General features: G+C 39.3%; 1 protein-coding gene across 1 annotated transcript in view; it reads left to right on the plus strand.

The window, feature by feature from the left end:
• The first annotated feature begins 4,672 nt into the window (after positions 1 to 4,672).
• Positions 4,673 to 24,558, plus strand: part of RGSL1 (regulator of G protein signaling like 1) — a 68,745-nt gene continuing 48,859 nt past the window's right edge. The window contains 6 exon segments of the mRNA XM_044003129.1: positions 4,673 to 4,783; positions 11,758 to 11,832; positions 13,333 to 13,462; positions 15,474 to 15,578; positions 17,555 to 17,716; positions 19,197 to 20,251. Coding sequence (XP_043859064.1) covers positions 4,673 to 4,783; positions 11,758 to 11,832; positions 13,333 to 13,462; positions 15,474 to 15,578; positions 17,555 to 17,716; positions 19,197 to 20,251 — 1,638 coding nt within the window.

The raw sequence follows: 24,558 nt of genomic DNA on the forward strand, positions 1-24,558 counted from the left end.
CCTGGATGTGGAGTTGGGAGACCTTTGCCCCAATTGCAGTTCTGCCACTTTTGTGACCTTGAGCAAGTCACTTTTCCTGGTCCAGCCGAGTCTGAGCTCTAGCATTTATCATTACGATTCCCCTTTCTGAGCCATGGATCCCTTACTGTAGAACAAGGACAAATATAGGGCCTCCTGAGTGTTGTTTTTTAAGCTGAGGAGGCCTAAGGATCCCTTTTAAAAAGATTGTTTTGTTTTGTTTTTTAAATGAAATAAAATACAGTGTTACAAAGGAAACTAATTATATTGGAAATATAGTTATCAAAATACCTAAAAAAACAAGTTCACAGACCCTCAATTCAGAAGACTAGCAAATGAACTGTGTGGTGTCTTCTTGCTCTAAAGCCAGTTTTCCCAGACATCTCTCTCTCTCTTACCCTTTTTCCTCCTCTCCCTCCTCCCTCTCTGTCTCTTTCTGTCTCTGTGTCTTTCTCATTCAGTCTGTCTCTCTCTCCCTTCCAGATCTGCCATCAGCAAATCTGATTAAAATTCCATCTATGCTTTTTAATCCAATTCATTGGCAAATCTGTTAAATGGCATGGGGTTAAGAAGAAATCCCTGAGGTCCCTTCCTACAGACTACCTTCCAATTTAATATCTAAACATCAATTAAATAATTAAACATTTGCACTGGTGCTCAACCTGTCCCAAATTTACCTGCTTTTACTATTTTCCAGCCAACATATCTCCAGATCTCTTTCAGCAGAAATAAGAGTAATGTAATCCTTTATCAAGTCTTGTTATCTCACTATGATCTTTCCTTTCTAAATGATCATTAACCATTTAAAAAAACACATTCTAGAATTGACTTAGAGTTTTCTGATTCTATTCCTTTCCCATTTTTAAAAATAAGGGTGATATTTGCCTCACTCCATTCCTGCAGCACCTCTCTTATTCTCCACGACCTTTCTGATAGCTCTGATTGTGGTTCGGCTATTCTATCTGCCTTTTTTTTCAGTTCCCCAAATTGTAGTTCATGCAGGGCAAGTGTCTTCAACTTGTCAAGGCTCCCTCAGGATTCTCCCATTATCTCCTTATTTATCTTGAGAACCAATAACCTTCAATTATCCTGCCCCTTCTAGCACAAAGGTTATTCTCATTGCAAAGAAAACAAAAGCAAACTAAAAACCAAACAACTCTGCATTCCATCTGTCATCAGTTACCAACAACCCATGCACTCCAGGCTCACCTCATTTCCCTCTTTGATCATGCTATTTTACCAAACATGACTAAAAAGATTTTCTTGCTGTTGTTATTGTCGTCAGCATGCTTAACTTTCCTTCTGGTTGCAGCTCATTCTGAGCTTTAGGATTCCTTGTGGTATTCTTACAGTAGACAATATACCGCTTCTGTGTTCTTCCTTCATTACCCGCCCTTGCTTCCACCATTTGTATCTGACCTTTTAAACCTATCTGTCTGCTAAGACAGCTTCCCTTTTTCTTCCTCATCAGAATTGCATCTCTCTGGATTTTTAGATTGCCATTCTTGAACTTCCCTTCTCCTGGGCTCACTTCCCTTGAAGAATTTTTCAAGGATGTCCTACCCATCCTTGCGCAGATCCCTTTGAAATCCGCTCCTCCAAAATCTAGTGTGCATGTCAGTCTACCATGGCATGACCTCCCTTATGTTGCCATAATTTCTACCCCGCTCAAAAAATTCCTTCCTGTTGTTGATAATCACATTTGAAATAGAATTTCCCCTTGTTGGTTCCTAAACATTTTGAAGGATAAAGTTTTCATTAGAGAGAAGCAAAATAATTTTTAGCTGCTCCGCTTTTGGCAGAAGGGTCACATCCATCTGTTTAAAAAAAAAAACAAAGATTGTTAATTGAGGCCAGGCACTAAGGGCAACTTCAATTGAGAGCTGAAAACTGTGTTGTTTGCAGTTAAGATATTAATTGGAAATGAGTGGAGAATTAAAATGGTTTCTTAAAAAAGAAAATAAAATCAAAGGTCATTGAAGATCTGATGTCTGTGGAAGTGCCTAGAACATAGCATTTTAATTTTAGCATCACGGAACATCAAGGCTAGAAGGGACCTTAGTGATTATCTAGTCCAGGTAAAAGCCAAGGGAGAACGTCTAAAAGAGAAAGGAGGTTAAAACTATTGAGAAAACTGAGAAATTGTTACTTGCTAAACTTAGTCACGGGCAAATCAGTGTCCAAGTCAGAAGAACCAAGGCATTCTGATGCTCAAGGCAATGTTCCTTCTGCACTACATCCTGACTTCCCTCAGGAGCAGTTAGGTGGTAGAGTGGATAGAACACTGGCCCTGAAGTTGGGAGTACCTGAGTTCAAATCTAACCTCAGATACTTACTAGCTCTATGACCCTGGGCAAGTCACAACCCCAATTGCCTCAAAAAATCCAATTCACTGCAAGTCATGACATCATCCCAATGCCATGGCCCTCTTTGATAAGGAAGGACAAAAAGCAACAAGTCTGACTTCCCTAACTCATTTAGCTTCCAAATGAGCTCTCATATTATTTCTTCAGGTCCACCTGTAGGGCTTAATCAAGTCAGTCAACAAGTCACCAAGCTTTTATTAATACTGACAATGTGCTGGGTGTTGTGCTAAGGACCAGGGCTACAATAAAAGGCAACAGCAGTCCCTGCAATGAAGGGGTTCACTATCTAATAGGAGGACTTGAAATGCAAATGACTACACCTACACAAGAGTTAGACAAGATGAATAGGAGACATTCTCTGAAGGAACAGAAGCATTTTCTAAGGCAGGAGTAAGCAGCTAATGGCAGGATGTTACTGCTGCTCATTCATTCATTCAGCATTTCTCCAGTACACAACTTTCTTCTAGGCAGACATGGCTGCTGCTCACAAAGAGTTTACAATATAGTGACTATGGATAGCCATTTCTACTCCTCCCATTCCCTTCTCCTCTCTCCCCGACCCCATTATGAGGTCTGAAATTATGTTTTTTGTATCAGTTCCCATCCTATTTTATTATTATTATTATTATTTGATTATTATTTGATGAGGCGATTGGGGTTAAGTGACTTGCCCAGGGGTCACACAGCTAGTAAGTGTTAAGTGTCTGAGGCCGGATTTGAACTCAGGTCCTCCTGACTCCAGGGCCGGTGCTCTATCCACTGTGCCACCTAGCTGCCCCTCCCATCCTATTTAAATCAATACATGGTGGGAGGAGTTGGGCATGGCATGGCATGGCAGACAGAGGAACAACCTTGGGGTCCCTGGTTCAAGTCTTGTTAACGATGTATACCGGACATACATGCTTCAGATTTAAACTTTTCATATATGCTCATTAAGAAATCATGAGCCTCAGACACTTGACACTTACTAGCTGTGTGACCCTGGGCAAGTCACTTAACCCCCATTGTCCCACAAAACAAAAACAAACAAAAAAAGAAATCATGAGGGAAAATGTCAGGTAGAAATAATTATATAGTGAGAAGCAGCCTAGCATAGGGGGTAGAGTACCAGCCCTCAAGCCAGGAAGATGAGGGTCCAAGTGTCATTTACTATGCACACTGGCCATGTGACCCCGAGCAAGTCAGTAACTTCTCACTGCTTCAGGCAACTCTCTTAACAGGTGCAGAGAAGACGCTGATCTGCCTTGGTGGAGGGATCTTCCCATTCTGGGAGTTTCCTCTATCAATGAAATCACAGGTACCTTCCCTATCCCTACATAATGACCATAGGCATTATTGCAAAATGTGTTAGATGGTGATTATTCTTTTAAAAATATTTTTATTGTTTTGTTTTATTGTTTTGGTTTTTTGTTTTATTCCTTTTTTATAATTCTGTTTATCTACTGCTTCAGAGGAAGTGTGACCTCATGAATACAGTACTAACTGGAAATCAAAAAGATTTGGTCTCATTTCCTACCTAAGATACTAATTAGGTGACTATAGGCTAGTCCCACAACTGATCTGAGTCTTGTGCCTCTCTCTAAACCTAAAAACGAGGTAGTGATTTTAGTGTGTTTGCCAGACTAATGAATTTACAGGCCAGCTCGATGCATTGACTTCAGTGTACATACAAATATGCATTGCAAATTTGTAAATACAATATTTTGCAGAAAGATAAGTTGAAGATAGATTGCAGAGAGCTTTAGATGTGTAACAGAGGAGTTAAATTCCTAATTGGGGGCCAAAGAAGTTCTTTGAGCCACAGTTTAAGAGGGGGTGTTGACAAACCTTCAGCACATCCAGAAGTGAAGATGGTGAAGGGTCTCAAAAGCATGTCTTATGAGGAGCAGTTGAAGACTCTGGGGCGCTTATCCTGAAGCAGAGAATTGGAGACTTGGAGAGTAGAGATGAAACTTCCTTTAAATAGTTGAAAGATGGTCAAGGGGGAAGGGGATGTGAATTACTTTGTGTAGCTCCACAGGGTAAATCTGGACCCCTGGATGGAAGTTACAGGGAGGAAGATTTTGATTCAGTATGAGAAAGAACTTAGCAATGATTAGAACTATTTGAAAATGGCAGCAATTGCCTTCTGAACTAGCGAGTGCCTTATCCCTGCAGCTTTCTCAGTAAAAGCTGAATGGCCATGCGTCACAGACAGCCTAGATCACTCCTATATTGGGTGGGAGTTGGGACTAGATGACCTTTAAGGTATCTTCCAAAGATAAGATTTCTAATCATCTCATTTCCGGATGTATCGGTCTCTTATTCCCCATATAGATGTCATTGCTTCAACAAACCTTATAGTGCTGCTGGAAGATGAAGTCTTTGCTGATTTTTTCAACACATTTCTGTCTCTCCCAGTAAGTATCTGTTGCATTCAAAATCTGAACCCAAACTCCCAGAGATGTTGTGTATTAAATTGTGCTGTGTTCTGTAGGTGGTATAGCATATACAGCTCTGGGCCCGGAATCAGGAAGACCAGATTTCAAATCCTGCCTCAAGCATTTACTAGCTGTGTGTCCTTGGGCAAGTCACTGAACTTCTGTCTGCCTCAGTTTCCTTATCTGGAAAATGGGGGATAATAGACTTGCCTTGAAGGGTTATTGTGAGGATCAAATAAGATAAAAAATGTAAAAAGTGGGTTTAGGAAAGTGCCTGGAACATAGTAAGCACTATAAAAATGTTAGCTATTATTATTATTATTATTAATAATGTGTGGTGCCACACATTATATTATATCATCTTGTATCATGTTGTATTGTATTTCTTTTATTTAACTGAGAAACAAACCAAAGTATTTTTTTTCAAACCAAAGTATTTTAATCTAATTTGATTTAACAGTTTAAGACAGAAGTGATTATAGATCTTTTTTTCAGGTTGCTAGGGGTTGCAGTGGATAAAGTGTTAAACCTGGAGTCAGGAAGACCTGAGTTCCAATACAGCCTTAAACATTCAGACATTAGTTGTGTGACCTGGGAAAGTTATTTAATCTCTGTTGGCCTCGATTCACCCATCTGTAAGATGACAATGATAACAACACCTATTTCCCAGGGTTGTTGTGAGGATCAAAAAAGAATATATGAAAAATAGTTTGCAAATCTTAAAGCACTATGATATACAACTATGATTATTAAAATGGCTAAACCTGGGGGCAGCTAGGTGGCGTAGTGGATAGAGCACCAGCCCTAGAGTTAGGAGTACCTGAGTTCAAATCCAGCCTCAGACACTTAACACTTACTAGCTGTGTGACCCTGGGCAAGTCACTTAACCCCAATTGCCTCACCAAAAAAATTTTTAAAAAAAAGGCTAAACCTGAACATCTGTAGATGAAGTCTCTGTTCATCTTTTAACTGGTTCACAGTTTGAATTGTAGTGGAAGGGGAAGATGCTAAAGAGAGAGCAGAAGCTTAACCTAAAGTTATGGACACTCTCCACTTGGTATAGAAATGATTCCCCTGGACTTTGGCCTAAGAGCCTTCTCTTTTTCCTCACTGTTGTTGTTGTTGTTTAGTCATTTTCATTTTTTAAACAATATTTTATTTTTCCCCAATTACATGAAAAAACAATGTTAACATTTTGTTTATTCTTTCCCTCCCTCCTTCTCTCCTCTCTCCCTTCCCTGAGATGGCAAGCAATTTGAAATAGGCTATACATGTGCAATCATGCAAAACATTTCCATATTAGTCATGGTATGAAAGAAAACACAGACCAAAAAAAAAAAATCACCACCGCCACAACAAAAATAAAGTAAAAAATAGCATGCCTCAATCTGCATTCATATTCCATCGGTTTTTCTCTGAAGGTAGATAGCAGTTTTCATCACAAGTTCTTTGGAATTATCTTGGATCATTGTATTACTAATAATAGCCTAAGTCATTCATAGTTGATAATTATACAATATTGCTGTTAGTGTGTATAATGTTCTCTTGGTTCTGCTCACTTTGTTCATGTCTTTCCAGGTTTTTCTAAAATCATCCGGCTCATTTCTTATAGAACAATAATATTCCATTAAAATCATATACCACAGCCTGTTTAGCCATTCTACGTTTGATGGGAGTCCCCTCGACTTCCAATTCTTAGCCATCACAGAGCTGCTATAAATATTTTTGTACAAATAGGTCCTCTTCCCCCCCACCCCTGCTTTTTATCTCTTTGGGATACAGATCTAGTAGTGGTATTGCTGGATCAAAGAGTATGCACACTTTTATAGCCCATTGGGCACAGTTCCAAATTGTTCTCCAGAATGGTTGGAATAGTTCACAACTCCATCAACAGTGCATTAGTGTTCCAATTTTCTCACATCCCCACCAACATATATCATTTTCATTTTCTGTCACATTAGCCAATCTTATAGGTATGAGGTAGTACCTAGAGTTGTTTTAATTTGCATTTCTCTAATCAATAATGATTTAGAGTGGGGGCAGCTAGATGGCGCAGTGGATAAAGCACCGGCCCTGGATTCAGGAGTACCTGAGTTCAAATCCAGCCTCAGACACTTGGCTCTTACTAGCTGTGTGACCCTGGGCAAGTCACTTAACCCCCATTGCCCCACAAAAAAACAAACAAACAAAACAACAACAACAACAAAAACAAAACAAAACAACAAAAAAAAGTGCTTTAAAAAATAATGATTTAGAGCATTTTATGTGACTATAAATAGGTTTAATTTCTTCATCTGAAAAATACCTGTTTATATCATTTGACCATTTATCAGTTGGGGAATGACTTATAATCTTATAAATTTGACTTGGCTATCTATATATTTGAGAAACGAGGCCTTTATCAAAGGAACTTGCTAAAAAATTTTCCCATCTTTTTGTTTTTCATCTAATGTTGCTGTCATTGGTTTTGTTTGAGCTAAACCTTTTTAATATAATCAAAATTATCCATTTTAAAATCTCATAATGCTCTCTACCTCTTGTTTGGTCATGAATTCTTCCCTTCTCCATAGATATGACAGGTAAACTATTCCATGCTAACCTAATTTGTTTATGGTCTCCCCCTTTATGTCTAAGTCACATACCCATTTTGACCTTATCTTGGTATATGGTGCAAGATGTGGTCTATACCTCGTTTTTGAGATACTATTTTCCAGCTTTCCCAGCAGTTTTTGTTAAACAGTGAGTTCTTGTCCCAAAAGATTGGGTCTTTGGATGTATCAAACACTAGATTACTATGGTCATTTACTAGTGTGTATTGCATAACTAATTGATTTCAATGATATACCACTCTATTTCTTAGCCAGTACCAGTTTTGATGGTTACCACTTTATAATACACTTTGAGATCTGTTACAGCTATGCTACCTTCCTTTATATTTTTGCATTGATTTTCTTGATATTCTTGACTTTTTTCCAGTGAATGTTATTATTTTTTCTACCTCTATAAAATAATTTTTGGTAGGTTGGTATGACACTGAATAAATTAATTTAGGTAAATTGTCATTTTTATTATATTGGCTCAGCCTATGCATGAGGGAATGATATTTCTGGTTTTAATTGTGTGAAAAGTGTTTTGTAATTGTGTTCATATATTTCCTGGGTTTGTCTTGGCAGGTAGACTCCCAAGTATTTTGTATTGTCAAAAGTTATTTAAAATGGAATTTTCCATTCTATCTCTTGCTGCTGGATTTTATTGGTAATACATACACACACACACACACACACACACACACATATATATATATATATATATATGCAGGATTTATGTGGATTTATGTTATATCCTTCAACTTTGATAAAGTTGTTCATTATTTTGACTAGTTTTTAAATTGGTTCTCTAGGATTCTCTAAGTATACCATCATGTCATCTGCAAAGAGTGATAGTTTTGTTTCCTCATTGCCTAATCTAATTTCTTCCATTTCTTTTTCTTCTCTTATGTCTATAGCTAACATTTCTAGTACAATATTGAATATTGGGAAGGATAGCTTATCATCATTATAGATAATGCTTGCTGATGGTCTTATATAGGTACTACTTATCATCTTAAGAAATGCTCCATTTGTTCCTGTTCTCTAGTGTTTTTTTGTTTTGTTTTGTTTTTTAGTGAGGCAATTGGGGTTAAGTGACTTGCCTAGGGTCACACAGCTAGTAAGTGTTAAGTGTCTGAGGCTAGATTTGAACTCAGGTACTCCTGACTCCAGGGCTGGTGCTCTATCCACTGTGCCATCTAGCTGCCCCTCTCTAGTGTTTTTTATAGGAATGGGCATCGTATTTTGTCAAAGGCTTTTTGTGCATCTATTGTGGTAATCTTAAAATTTCTATTGGTCTTGTATTGATATGGTTGATTATGCTGATAGTTTTCCTAAAAATGAACCAGTCCTGCATTCCTGGTATAAAACCTACCTGGTCATAGTGTATGATCCTTGTCAAATATTGCTTTAATCTCCTTGCTAGTATTTTATTTACATTTTTGCATCAATATTGATTAGGGAAATTGGTCTACAGTTATAGGTCTATAGTTTTCTTTCTCTTTTAATTCTTCTTGTTTTAGCTATCAGCATCATATTTGTATCATAAAAGACTCCTTTGCCTATTTATTCAAATAACTTATAAAGTATTGGAATTAATTGTTTTTTAAATGTTTGATAGAATTCACTTGTGAACCCATCTGGCCCTAGGGATTTTTTTTTACTAGTGAGTTCATTGATGGCTTGTTCAATTTCTTTTTCTAAGATAAGGTTAAGTATTCTATTTCCTCTAATGTTAGCATGGGCAATTTATATGTTTGTACATATTCATCCATTTCCCTTAGATTTATTGACATATAATTGGACAAAATAGCTCCTAATAATTGTTTTAATTTCCTCTTCATTGGAGGTGAATTCACCCTTTTAATTTCTGATACAGGTAATTTGGTTTCCTTCTTTTTTAAATCAAATTAACCAATGGTTTACCTATTTTATTTTTCATAAAACCAGCTCCTAGTTTTATTTATTAATTCAATAGTTTTCTTATTTTCAATTTTATTCATATCTTTGATTTTTCAGGATTTCCAATTTGGTGTTTAATTGGGGATTTTTAATTTGTTTTTTTTCTAATTTTTTCAGTTGTATGCCCAATTCATTGATCTGCTCTTTTTCTACTTTGTTGAAAGATATAAATTGTTTAGAGTTATAAACTTTCCCCTAAGTACAACTTTGGTTGCAATTGATAAATTTTGATATGGTGTCTCATTGTTGTCATTCTATTTAATGAAATTACTCTTTCTATGATTTCTATGATTCTTTGACTCACTCATTCTTTTGGATTAGATTATTTAGTTTCCAATTAGTTTCGAATCTATCTTTCCATGGCCCTTTATTGAATATACTATTTATTGCATTATACATTTAATATTTCTACTTTTCTGCATTTGATTGTGATGTTTTTAATGCCCTAATACAGGATCAATTTTTGTGTAGGTGGCATGTACCACTATTCCCATTCAATTTTCTCCAGAGGTCTATTATATCTAACTTTTCTAAAATTCTATTCAACTCCTTAAATTCTTTATTGTTTATTTTTGGGTTAGATTTATCTAGTTCTGAGATGGGAAAGTTGGGGTTCTCTAGTACTATAGTTTTACATCTATTTCCTCCTGTAATTAATTTAATTTCTCCTTTAAAAATTTGGATACTATACCATTTGGTGCATATATGTTTAGTATTGATATTATTTCATTGATAGTACCTTTTAGCAAGATATGGTTTCCTTCCTTATCTCTTTTAATTTTTGCTTTTGCTTTGCCCAAGATCCTGGTATTGCCCAAGATTTGATTGCTACCCCTGCCTTTTTTTTTTTACTTCAGTTGAAGCATAATAGATTCTGCTTCAGCTACTTACTCTATCTGTGTCTCTCTCTCTGCTTCAAATGTGTTTCTTTTAAAATTTTTTTTTTTTTTAGTGAGGCAATTGGGGTTAAGTGACTTGCCCAGGGTCACACAGCTAGTAAGTGTTAAGTGTCTGAGGCTGGATTTGAACTCAGGTACTCCTGAATCCAGGGCCTTTGCTCTACCCACTGCGCCACCTAGCTGCCCCAAATGTGTTTCTTTTAAATAACATATTGTAGAATTCTGGTTTTTAATCCATTCTGCTATCTGCTTCCATTTTATAGGTGAATTCACCCCATTCACATTCAAAGTTATGATTACTGTGCATTTCCTTCCTTCCCTTTTCCCCTGTTTAAAATCTTTTTTGAGCTCTTCTAGGAGGTGGGTTGGTTTTTTTGTATTTTTTGTTGTTGTTGTTGTTGGTGGTGGTGGTCTAAGACCAATTCACAATTTTCTTTGAGGCTTCACAGGTAGCCATTTTGACATTGTTGTCCATAGTCACTTTCTATGGCCAGCTATTTTGTGTTTGTTTTTTGCTCATTCTTTCAACCTACTTCATTAATTTAATTTTATGTTAAAGTTGGGCTCTGCTCCTGAGGTAAAGGGGGTACTGTCCCAAACTTCTTGTACCAGGGGCACAAGACCTTGCTGCTAGCCTTCACCAGAGGCATGGGGCCTTGATGCTGACCTGTCCCGAGGCTTGGAACTTCACTGCTGCCTTGCTGGGGCACAATCTGCTATTGAATTGCCCAGATGACACTTTTGTTAAACTGTGCTCCTCTTTTATCTGAGTGAGACAGAAGTTTCCTGCTGACCTTCTAAGTTGTCTTGGGCTGGAAAATTATTTCACCCTATCCTTTCCTGTCTTACACTTTATTGCCCTTGATGCATTCTGCAATTCAGCCTTCCTGGCCTACTAAATAAGTCCCCATGTCTTGCTACTAGTTGTCTCCTATGCCTATGATGCTTTATCTCCTTACCTCTACCTCTTAAGTTTCCTCACTCAGAAAAAGACTCAGATTAAATTTGATATTCTTCAGGAGTCCTTTCTTGATCCCACATGATACTACTGGCTTCCTTTCACAAATTACTTTACATTTGCTCTGTATATATTTTGTACATACCTAGCTATTTACACATTGTCTTCCCCATTAAACTTGCTTCTCTATATCCCCAGTGCTTAGCACAGCTGTGCCTACCAAATAGTAAATGCTGGTTGGCTGTCTGACTTGTGTGTGTGTGTGTGTGTGTGTGTGTGTGTGTGTGTGTGTACGGGCTTGATAAAGAGGAGAACACAAGCACACACATACACACACATTGTGGGGTGGTCAATTTGGGGTGTGTATCTGTAAGGTTACTCTGCTCTGATGCTCAGAATTGGTAAGTTAGTAATGTTTTGAGGATGATATATTCTGAGACAGTTGAGTGTGGCCCCAAGAAACACTGCTCTGTAATGAGTAGACATTTTATACACGTGGGTGAAAAACTTTATTCTGCTGGTTGGATTCTTCTCTTTCTTTTGCAGGTATTTGGTCAAATGCCAATTTATATAGTTCATGATTTACAGTGGACCCTATGGCCAGAGTTACCCCATGCTTTGGTAAGTCAGGCTCTAGCCTTCATTATATGGAATAGGCATGTGGAGGGATTTAAGGATAAGTTGAAGTGTGGCTGGAGAAATGGGGAGAGGGTGAGGAACAAAACTTGAGGCAAGTTGAAGGCACATAAGGAGTAAGACAATCAGTGTTGAACCAAGCTAATCATTCTCCTAATATATACAGAGAGGCTCCTCGCCAGTAGGCTGGCTGCCCCCTTGTTAAATGTTTACTTACTACTTGACAGGCATATGGGCTAATATTTGTGCATATAAATATAAAAATCAAGACCCTGACTTCTCAGAAGGAGTTTAATAGGGAAAAACAATCCTTTTGGGGGTGTGGTGGGGAGGGGTGGCTATAGAGAAATTTTTTTGGAAGAAAGGTCCATTCTTCACATAAACCACAGATACTATTTTTAAATATAATAAACATTTTCATTTATAGTTTTGAGTTCCAAATTTTATCCCTCTTTCCCTCCCTCCCCTTCCCCTCTCCCTGAGGCAATAAGCAATCAGATTTGGGTTATACATATATGACTATGTAAAACATTGCCATATTTGTCATTTTATACAAGAAAATTTGATTAAAAGAAAAAATGAAAGAAAGTGAAAAATAGCACGCAGTCTTTCTTTGGAGGTGGATAGTATGTTTCATCAATAGTCCTTTGGGATTGTCTTGGATCATTGTATTGTTGAGAATAGTCAAGTCATTCACAATTCCTCATCAAACAATATTGTTGTCTCTGTGTACAATGTTCTCTTGGTTCTGCTCACTTCACTATACATCATTTAATACATGTCTTTCCAGGCCTTTCTGAAGTCATCCTTCTTGTCATTTCTTGTAGCACAATAATATTCCATCACCATCATATATCTCAGTTTGTTTAGCCATTCCCCAATTGATAGGCACACCACTGATCTCCAATTCTTAGCTACCACAAAAAGAGCTGCTATAAATATTTTTGTGCAAATAGGTCTTTTTCTCTTTTGGGGGATGTCTTCGGGATATAAACGTAGCAGTGTTATTGCTGGATCAAAGGGTATGCACAATTCTATAGTCCTTTGGGCATAGTTCCAAATTGCTCTCCAGAATGGTTGAATCTTTTCACAACTCCATCAGCAGTGGATTGGCTTCCTAGCTTTCCCACATCCTCTCCAACATCCAATATTTTCTGTTTTTGTTATATTTGCCACAATAGATACTGTTTTAAATAATGTTAACTAATTCAGAGAAATGGATTTGGAAATGAAAGACCACTGCAAGAACTCAAACCATTACTTCTCTTCTTTCCTAATAAAGCTTCCTCTTTGCCAACCTCAACCCCAGACTATAGTTTCCTCTCTTTGGATTCTGCTCTTCAGTACCTTCTGCATCCATTCTCAAATGTTGGTAGGATCCAGCTTGGTTGGGGAGAAAGGGAGATGATTGTTATCTGCCCCATTCTGAGATGGACATTCCCAATAGCCATTATTTTCTCTTCTCTTCCTGTCCTTGAATTCTAGATTGCCAAGTATAAAGGCTTATTGACGTGGTTGGAAAAATACAGATTACCTTATTTCTGCAAGACCAACTTATGTCACCATTACATGCTCTGTAAGGAACTCATCAGTTTCATCAAATCCCCAGAGGGTGGTGAGCACAATTCAATTTCAATTCAAACGAACAACTTTTAAACAAATAATTATTTTGTGCGGAGCACTCTGCAAAATATAGGGAGAGATACAAAGTCTACCAGACAAGGTTTCTTCTCTTTAGGAATTTACAGTCATGTAGGGGTGTAAAATGCAAACACAAATAATTTAATAAACAACAATGCATGGTTTGGTCCATTAGAAGAATGCAAAAAAAAATTTTAATGGGAGGCAAAAGGGTTCAGGTTATTATAGACAGGAACGATCAAGGAAGCCTTTAAGGGAAGGTGGGATTTAAGTGGGATTATTCAAAAATGGGTAGGAATCCAACAGGCAAATAGTTGTAAGGAAGGTGTTCCAGTCCCAGTCAACATCATGAACAAAGATGGAAAGCAAAGGGCTTGTTTAGGAAACAGAATATTTGGGCTTGACTAGATCATAGAGTGCATGGCGATAAGAAATATGAGGTGAAAGAAGGCTAGGCAGAGTGGAGGGTACATCTTTGGAGGGCACTGAATGCCAGGAAAAGAAAACTGAACTTTAATCAGTAGGCTCCAAGAGATTGAAGACTGATCAGTCTCTTGAAGATGGAAGTTTCAAGCAAGTGAGTAGAAGGGACAGGAGCCAGATCGCTAAGAGGAAAAGTGCCCAGCCTTGTTTTATGATAGACGCCAACGGAGATAATAATAGCAAACAATGAGAATACAATGGAAGGCCACAAGGTCTCCCAACAAGAATTCCATGTCCAATAGTCTTCATTAAGGATCCACATGTTGGGGCAGCTAGGTGGCACAGTGGATAGAGCACCGGCCCTGGAGTCAGGAGTACCTGAGTTCAAATCCGGCCTCAGACACTTAACACTTACTAGCTGTGTGACCCTGGGCAAGTCACTTAACCCCAATTGCCTCACTAAAACAAAAAAAAAAAAAAAAAAAAAAAAAAAAAGGATCCACATGTTTATATTACCATGGGTGCCTTTGGAGAAGTTGACACATGAAATCCCCTGTCTTCATGAGAAAGGATAAGGATTAAGATCTCCTCTATAGATTACTCCTAGCACTAATGGGCTTATGAGGCAAGAGGCCTGGCTTCTTGAACCAGCCCAGCCAGAGTTAAAAGTGTGTTTGGAGAAATTGTTTTATAGACAGGTCAAACACTCAATTTTATTTTCAAGAGTACATGGTCAGGGGAAAGCTAGGTGGCACAGAGGATAAAGCACTGGCCCTGGATTCAGGAGGATTTGAGTTTAAATCCAGCCTCAGACACTTGACACTTACTAGCTGTGTGACCCTGGACAAGTCATTTAACCTTCACTGCCTCACCAAAAACAAAACAAAACAGGGGGCAGCTAGGTGGCGCAGTGGATAAAGCACTGGCCCTGGATTCAGGAGGACCTGAGTTCAAATCCAGTCTCAGACACTTGACACTTACTAGCTGTGTGACCTTGGGCAAGTCACTTAACCCCCATTGCCCGGCAAAAAAAAAACCAAAACAGCACAAACACCAAAAATAACAAACAAACAAACAAAAAACAAGAGTACATGCTCTTATCCATTGAGCTAGCTGACCACAACTAAGGGGATTCAGGTTTAACCCTAGAGAATGCAAAACCAGTTTAAGTCACAATGTGTTAAGCCCTTTGATACATGTACATCTAGGGGGAATCAAGTAAAAACCAACATCAAAGGTGACCTTCAAGGGGGAAAATGGTCAGTCAGTAAAGGACAGGATGAGGAGGAGGAAAGGGATAATCCTAACCATTTATTTCAAGGAATTCATGGGTTGATTATACTTAGGTACATGAGCCTCTACAAAGAATGCCAAAGTAGTTGCCTCCAATACCTGGTTGCTCTAGAAATAACTTTCCAGTATTTGAACCTATAGCCTTGGTTTCCTGAGCATAGTGGTCCAATGGGCTGAGATGACTGACTACAGCTAGGAAGAGATTAACTATTTGCAAAGTTGCAAGGGGGTTGGGGAAAAGTCCTCTCACTGTCAGCCTTTTCTGATAGCCAAGATGATGAGATGGAAGACAGCAGACCAGTGGCTGCTCTACAAATGTGTTGGCGGTGTCCGGGGAATGTGGCGCTTCTGTGCCTACCTCAGTGGCACAGCAGGTGGGTTCCTGCAGCCATCCCTGTGACCTGCTTCTCTTCCCTCCTCCTTTCCCCCCCTCTCCTTTTTTCTATTGAATCACAATAGGGATTTTTCTAGGATACAAAATAAGGGTGCTGATGTCTCTTTTAAATCAAGATTTAAGAAGATGAGGACAGGGAGTCCACATTGCCAACCCATGGGTTGGAATTTAGATGAATAGATCCTCCAGTCATGGTGACAGTGATCTATGCTTGATACTCTAAGGAGTGATTGCAAACCAGGCACACACATCCTGGGTCCTTTCCAGGGATAGGACAGCAATGCTTAAAACCTCAATCTCTCCCTTCTCCACTCGTCTGTTGTGGCGCGTTGCATCCCAGACTGGGGTTTGGGTTCACTGGCCCTTGGCCACGACCTCAGTTTGAACAAAGAATAAGAGAAGAGAGGCTTTTTCTCTCCCCCTTCCCCCACCTCTTCAGCAGGTGTTATTGTGTTCTGAGGAGTAAGAAAGGGAAGAGCGGACAGACTATATTATGAATTTCCTTCAAAGAGTTATTACTTTCCCCTGTCCTGTCCTCAGTGGATGCGGTTGTTCTGCTGGCTGATTCAAGTTTCCTACTCTGACACTCCATTCAGTGCTGCCTTTCCTATCAGTGCACTGAAGAGAAGCAGAAAGACGGTGACAGAGGTCTGAGCTGGGAGTCAGGAAGACCTCACTTCAAGTCCCATCTCTGACACCTAGCTGTGACCTTGGGCAAGTCACAGAACCTCTGTGAGCCTCAGTTTTCTCCGTACCCCTTCTTCTAGCAAGACTGTCCCCAGTCATGAGAGCCACATCTCACTGTCACCATGAATGGAGGATCCATATCACACCTTTTCTGGGGGATGCCCAACCCCAAGAGAGCTCCTCCCCTCACCAACTGAATTCACCGCAGGCACCAGAATTCCTATTTATGGCTCCATACCCTACTTTTCCTTTTAGGTAATGAGGCTTTTGCTGGTAGAATTCCAGGCCATGTGGCAGGTAGTTCAGGTAGATGCGTCAGTCCTTCAAAACATATAGGAAGGGGGCTACCAACTCTTTCTATGCATGGGGGGCAGCTAGGTGGTATAGTAGATAGAGCACTGGCCCTGGAATTGAGGACCTGAGTTCAAATGTGACCTCAGACACTTACTAATTATGTGACTCTGGGCAAGTCACTTAACCCCAGTTGCCTTAAACATCCAGGGCCATTTCCAGTCACCCTGATGTTTCTCTTGCCACTGGACTCAGATGACTCTGGAGAAGAGAGTGAGGTTTGTGACCTTGCACAGCCCTCTCTCACTTAAATCCAATTCAGTGCAAGTCATGACATAACCCCAATGTCATGGTCCTCTTTAAAAACTGTGGGGACCAATTTTTAATTGGGGAGTGAGTGCTAGCTAAGCAGCTCGCTGCAATATTGGGGCAAGGAAGGAGACCGGCAGCCTCCCTCAAAACAGAACAAGATTTATTTTAACAAGAACGAACTTAAAAAACAAAACAAAACACAAACAGGATCAGTAGGATCAAGGGAAAGGAAATAAAATGGGGAAAGGGAAATTATAATACCTGAAAAAATACCACCACCCAGGAATCAGCTGAAAATACACAGCAGAATGCCTGTCGCTTTCCAGCTTCCACCTAGAATGCCCAATTCTCCTCCCCCAAACCTAGAAACATCCCACACAGCCCCAGCCAATGGGATGGCCTCTCTGACAGTCACATGACTGCCCTCACTAGGCTTCCAATCTTTATAATTTTGCCAGGCCCATGTAGGCGTGGCCAGTGGTGATGATGTGAGGCGCCAGAGCCCAGACAATGGCTACAACCAGTGGGTGGAGCATCGTGCGGTTTGCGGAGCCCCAGGCCAGTGCACACGGAGGCATAAAAACCTCAAATAGCAATTAATTCTTTACAGAATGAAGGACAAACAACAACAACTACTCTGCTCTTACTTTGCTGTCTGTTCTGCAGGGGAGGAGCTGGTGGAGTTCTGGATAATTGCCGAGAGAATCCTCGGGATAGATGAGACAAATGATAAGCAGAAGGACACCTACCTGTCCCTCCTCCTGGTGTTGAAGGCCACTCATTTGCAGGAAGGGTCCTCTGTGCTGATTCTTTGCAATATGAACATCAGTAAGAATCTAAAAGGCACCATCAGTGGGGAAACTATGGGGGGAATTGATAGAATCAAATCATTTTTCAACTATCTACCTCATCACTTGTTTTCCTTGTTATTGATAGTGACTGTAGTTCCCTACTGTAGTTAATTGCTCTGCTAATAGCTCACCTTTTTAAAAAGTCTTTTTTTTTATGCGTGATGGAAATCCCGTGGAGCCCAAACAGGAAGGATCTGAAAGAAGGCACCTCCATTTAGGCTAGCACTTTGCATTAGCCTAAGGGATGAGCTTCCTTTCCCCAGAGTGGTATACGTAGCTAGGAGGACCCAACACTGAATTGGAACAAATGAACAGCTGCCCACTTCCTCCTGAACGAGAGTGACTTCGTCATTTGGTCTGAAAGGAATTCCCAGATATACCCATATTCAATTGTAAATACATTAAAGGTTCATTCTAAATCCTATTAGCAATACCCCTTGTTTTAAACTAGCTATCCCTCTGATCAGTCCCATTTATATGAATGACTGAGAGTTAGCTAAAGAAACAGAGCTGGAAAGGCCTCTCTGTGGTCATCTAGTGCATTTTGATAGCCAAGTAAACCCCTAATTTTATTTTTATTTTTTTTTGGTGAGGCAATTGGGGGTTAAGTGACTTGCCCAGGGTCACACAGCTAGTAATTGTTAAGTGTCTTTGGCCAGATTTGAACTCAGGTCCTCCTGACTCCAGGGCCGGTGCTCTATCCACTGAGCCACCTAGCTACCCCTGGACCCCTAATTTTAAAAGACGTCCAAACTGGGACTCTTCTTAATCTTTAACATTTCCTCAATTTTTTTTTTTTATTTATCTAAATCCATTCAATTGTCTGGGTTAGACTTTATTAAATCAGGCAAGGGTAACATGTTCCCCCCTCCACTCCATATCTGAGTCAGAACACTGAGCCCAGTCCAAATAACCGTCACCATTGCTCTCAGAAGATCTGAGCTCTAGCCACGATTTCTACTACTGGTTTACTTGTTCAGTTTCTCCATTGTTTAAATGAAAATAATGGGGTTAATGGGGTTAAAATTTGGATTTCCCCTTCCTTCCTTCCTAGGGTGGCTGTAAAGGAACAAACAAGATCAGATAGATATATATGTGTGTGTATGTATGTATATGTATGTATATATGTGTATATATCTACCTATATGTATGTGTGTGTGTATGATCTTGTTTGTTCCTTACAGCCACCATTAACCCATATATGTGTGTGTGTGTATGTGTGTGTGTATACATACATGTGTGGACATATATGTGTGTATATCTTGCTTGGAATAGCAAAATGATAATATCTTAACTTTTTTATTCTAATTTCAACTAATCATCATTTATTTTGTCTCTTTCCTATTACACACACACACACACACACACACATATATATATATATATATATATATACACAGAGAGAAAAAGAAATCGCCATGCTACCTTCACCCTTTGTTTCTCTGTGTCCTTTGCAGAATCACTGATGAACCTCTCTGTGTGGCATCCCAAACAGTCTACTACCAGAAGGGAAATCCTGAGCCGAATGCAGAAAGTGGCTCTGTTTAAAATCCAGAGCTATTGGCTCCCAAACTTCTACATGCACTGCAAAATCAATATGGCCAAGGAGGAAAAGTGCCAGGCTCTGCTGCAGGAGTATGAAGACCGCCTCTGTCAGGTGGAAGAGGAAGAGGAAGAGGAAGATGAAGACGAAGAGGAAGATGTGAACTCCTTGCCAAGTGACCTCCCCCTTAATATGAACATCAGGAGACTTTATGTGACCCAGAAGCCGTACTGTAGCAAGAAAACCAAGAAAAAGATGTGGCAGTTCATTGAACAGGGCACGTGGACAGTTGAACCTGAACTGCCCATCATAAACACTTTGCATCCCCAAAAGAGCAAGTTGCATGAGAAAGAGTTTGAAGGACTCCCTGATCTCTTCTCTCCACCAAAACTTGTTGTGCGGATGGGTGCCCTGAGACCAGTGCGTTTTAAAGACAGTCTGTGTGATTTAAAGACAAAGGAGAATGTCAGCTCCACAGCCTGCAAATCCAGGGGGGATAATAATAAAACCTATCTGCCCTTTTCCCTAGAAGGAGTCTATGAGAAGAAATTCACAGCCAGATTGCGTCATGCCACCCCTGTTATCAACCAACCCTCCCTGATATCCCTAAAGAAGGTGATTCGGAAAAGTTTCTCCTTTGAATATCTCCACTGGGCTCTGACTGCCGATTCCTGTGCAGGGAACCCTTTTGGAGACTATCTTAAGAGTAAACACTACAAGATGGAAAACCGTCTCCTGCATCTCTGGAAGGACCTGGACAACTTCCTGACCATTTCCATCAGTGCCAAGAAAGGGGGCAATCTGCTGTTTCGGCATACGCTTGGAAATCGCATCTGTGAACTCTACCTCAATGAGGACAATGGCCCCGTCCTGCCACTCAAACCTCAAACCATCCAGCATCTGAAAGAGCTGCTCCCCTCTGGGGATGTGATTCCCTGGATCCCCAAAGCACAGAAAGAGATATGCAAGGTAGGCTTGGATGCCCAGAGCTGGCATGTACCTCCATCATTGGGTAGGTTCCAATAATATTTTTCCTGACATTTCTAATATTAATTAATTGTAACTATGGAGCGGGTAGTACAAGATTGAATGGGCTTCCTAAAGCATCCAGGTTTATTGAATCTTCCAGGTCACTGGACAGCAGGATACTCTTGTTCTCTTCCCTCTGAAAGCACACAAAAAACCTTAGATATTCTGGAAGTCCTCAGCAAAGCTTTTAAACTGTTAGCAGGAGTGCAAAAGTTTAATCTATAACCCAAAAGAACCCAGATTTTTAAAAGAATTTACCACTTTAATAATAGGTCATATCATAGGGCCCTCTATTTCCAGTCAATCCACTGCACACTTAAATTTAGTTCAAATCTGGGTGTTCTGATGGCAACATTTAAAATTTCAGCATCTAGTTCCTATTGCTTTTGATTTACCCCTAGCTCTAACTTTCCCCTATATACTACTTCTTCTTCTTCTTCTTCTTCTTCTTCTTCTTCTTCTTCTTCTTCTTCTTCTTCTTCTTCTTCTTCTTCTTCTTCTTCTTCTTCTTCTTCTTCTTCTTCTTCTTCTTTTCTTCTTCTTCTTCTTCTTCTTCTTCTTCTTCTTCTTTTCTTCTTCTTCTTCTTCTTCTTCTTCTTCTTCTTCTTCTTCTTTTTTTTTGCGGGATAATGGGGGTTAAGTGACTTGCCCAGGGGCATACAGCTAGTAAGTGTCAAGTGTCTGAGGAGGCCGAATTTGAACTCAGGTACTCCTGAATCCAGGGCCAGTGCTTTATCCACTGCACCACCTAGCTGCCCCCTCCCCTATATACTTTTTTTTTTTTTTAGTGAGGCAATTGGGGTTAAGTGACTTGCCCAAGGTCACACAGCTAGTAAGTGTTAAGTGTCTCAGGCCGGATTTGAACTCAGGTACTCCTGACTCCAGGGTTGGTGCTCTATCCATTGCACCACCTAGCCACCCCCCCATATACTTCTAAATCAAGCTAGAATTTTTTATTATAGTTCCCAATAAAATAAACACATGAAGTTTTACATAACCTTCTCACTTAAAGTCAAAAGTTCCTTCAAACCTTTCTGTCAACATACTCAAACCTTCTTTTCCTTCCCTTAAAATTCTGTTTATTTTGTTCCAATTCTGTTATCCCCTATAAAAAATGGAAGCACCCCAATTCCTTTAAGATGCTTTCAGTAATTATCTTACAAAAACTTTGTCCATTCAAATAACAATTAACAATTAAGTTCTGGTATAAGTTCTGTATTCACAGAAGTAACACAAAGAATGTTTCTGAATAAATATCATATATATTTCAAGTTACTTTCTGTCACAGGGGAAATTGGTGATGTGGGGGTCCTTGGGTATTTCTCTTTAAAGAATTACACCCTCTTGCACACAAATTCAACTAGAATAAAATAATCTTTTATTTCGGTGCTAGAGAAAGGAAGCAAGCGAGATAGACTCTGGAGGGGAGAAAATGGTTTAGAGACATGATTCTCTAAAAAATACATTTCTCCTCAAACAGAAGACAAAAGCTTTTATAGATGGTAGATGGGGTGATCACCACCTGACAATGAAAAGTTCCCTTTAGAAGTGGGAGAAAGGCTTGAATGGGAGGTGGTGGTCTGGACTTCTGGAGTTAATCTCTGTCCCCTAGGGCTGATCAAGGAAGCAGGCATGTCTCTCTTACTTCTCAAGGTGTGTTTGTCCTTTAGATAGTAGGCCAGTTTAAACTTTAATAGTCCCAAATTCCTTGATATGTCCCAACCCCATAACACTTTCTTAAATAAGTTTCTCTTTTGTGGTCAAGAAGCAAAACAGTTCTTTAAAATTCAAATACAGGGGGCAGCTAGGTGGTGCAGTGGATAAAGCACCAGCCCTGAATTCAGGAGGACCTGAGTTCAAATCTGACCTCAGACACTTGACACTTATTAGCTGTGTGATCTTGGGCAAGTCACTTAACCCTCATTGCCCCTCAAAAAAAGGAAAAAACCAAAAAGGCTCCATTGTTAATAAAATTCAAATACATCATCTACTATTAAAATGGGTAAGAGTCTCATAATTTACAGCAAAATTTCTCATTTCAAAACTCCAATTCAAAAAGTTGTTCTACTTTAATTTTTGAGATTTTTTTAATAAAATAATTCATTTAATTTACAGAGACTTTTCTCTTTTCTATGAACCAGGAAAGAGTTAACATTTATTCACAGTAGAGAACTTGAATTTCAGTTACAAACTCAGTTTCTAATTTGGTCTACAATGTAAAAAAATCATACAATTTATTTCTTATCTGTCTCTGCTTCCACGTTCCCCACAGCTTCCTCAGATTTCAGGAATGTAAAGAGAAAGAGACTTGGTCTGAAGACTTAAAGAACTAAAAATAAATCACAAGACACACAGAGAGAGATTTGCTGGCAAAGTGTTTTCTTTCTAAGCTCTATGCACACAACTGCAGACTGTGAGACAGTGGCCCCAATATTCGCTTACTAGCTAGGTTTTTCAGTTACCAGCCTTTTTTCACAAGCATGTTGCCCTTCTCAGTTTTGGCCCTTACTAGGTGTTTCCAGAACCCATGCTATCTCTCACACACACCTGAATACACACAAATAGCACTCCATAGAAAACATATACCTGGCAGTCATCCCTTTGGGGGGACCTGTTGGAACAGACCCAAAATTGCCCGTAGGTCTTTTAACACACCCTCAATCAAAAATCCAGGAACTCAACTGAAAAAGGACAGGAGCTCAGAAATTCAAGAGATTACATACCCAAGCCAGACCACCAAATCAAATCCAGACTGGATACAAGGGGTCCTGTGATGGTACCAGACACCCAAAGTTGAAAATGGTAGCTGGCAAACAGGATTCTTAGAATTCCACTTCTGGCATCAGATATATCAGCCTGAAGTAAAGAAGACTACCAAAGTAGCAACAAGGGTCTTTAATTGAGTCAAGGGAATTGCAATTCAGGACACCTACACTAGAATGTAGGAATGCCCACAAAGGGACAGATGGGGCAGGGTTTAAATACACTTCAACAGAGAGGCATGCTGGGATGCGTAATGTATTCCCTTTTAACAAAGTGTACTAGAATTACAAAGGACTTTGCTTGCAACTGTAAGATAGACATTGTAGATATTACTCTCGTTTTACAAATGAAGAATGGAGACTCACAGAGTTGAAGTCTACTGCTTATATCTACATATCTAGTAGTAGTCTCAGGTTCATGTATAAGGGGGTCAGCCGAAGGAGCAGGAGATTTTTAGCTTAAAGAACAGAAGACTTCAGAAAGCTATGATAGCTGCTTGCCCGCATTCTAATGGTTTTTTTGTAGCTACTCTTGACCCCAGAAGCCAGAATGACTAGCAGGAAGTTACAGAGGCCATGTCCAAGGGGAGAAAATTCTTAACATCTGAGCTCTCTTCAAGTGGAAAGGGCTACTTCCAGAAGGAGTGGGGTCCCCTTGCTAGGGATCTTCAAGTAAAAGTGGATGGCCACTTACCAGGTAGGCTACAGAGGCAATCCTGGCTCAAAGATGGGCTGGACTAGCCAACTATTCCATTCAGTAATTCTCCAAAGTGTGAGAAATAGAACTTGAACCCAAGACTTCTGTTTCCAAGTTCACAACACTAAAAAGTGCATCTTTTCTTCTGAGTCTCACAGCAACCTGTTATCCCATATGTGCAAAACTCCGACTTGCTTTTATTATTGTTTTTTCAGCAATTTAACACAAAATGCCATCCTTTTTGTAAACAGTAATTAGCTGAGGCTTGGAGACTTTCTGAATAAAGTGTCATCGTAGAGGCAAAGGAATGGGAGTGGCTAGTATTGTTGATCACAGTTGAGTTTTTCTTCCAAATTAAGTTTCCTGAAAAAAAAAGATAGCCTATTTAAATAAGATGATGTATGTAAAGTATTTTATATTGTCAACCACCATGTACATATTAGTTGTTGTTGTTATTATTATTATTGTTATTGTTATTAGTATTATTATTACTACTACTACTACTACTGTTATTATCCCAGGTGAATTTAAGCCCTAGAGGCCAGAAAATACAGGTTGGGTCAAAAGTCAGGAAGTAGTCTTATGTTTTAATAGCTTTTTGAAAAGTATTTTTTCTTTACTTTTTGCCATTTACAAGATTTGATTTTTCACACTTAATGTAAATTCATTTCCTATATATACTATTTATGATGCTATGGTGTTGTAAATGATAAACAAAAAATAAAGGAGTTATTAAATATTTGTGACTTCTGGCCCACCATATACAACACTTGTTTCAATACCTCATA

The sequence above is a fragment of the Dromiciops gliroides genome, chromosome 4 (assembly GCF_019393635.1).
Source record: "Dromiciops gliroides isolate mDroGli1 chromosome 4, mDroGli1.pri, whole genome shotgun sequence".
In the NCBI taxonomy this organism is placed as follows: Eukaryota; Metazoa; Chordata; class Mammalia; order Microbiotheria; family Microbiotheriidae; genus Dromiciops; species Dromiciops gliroides.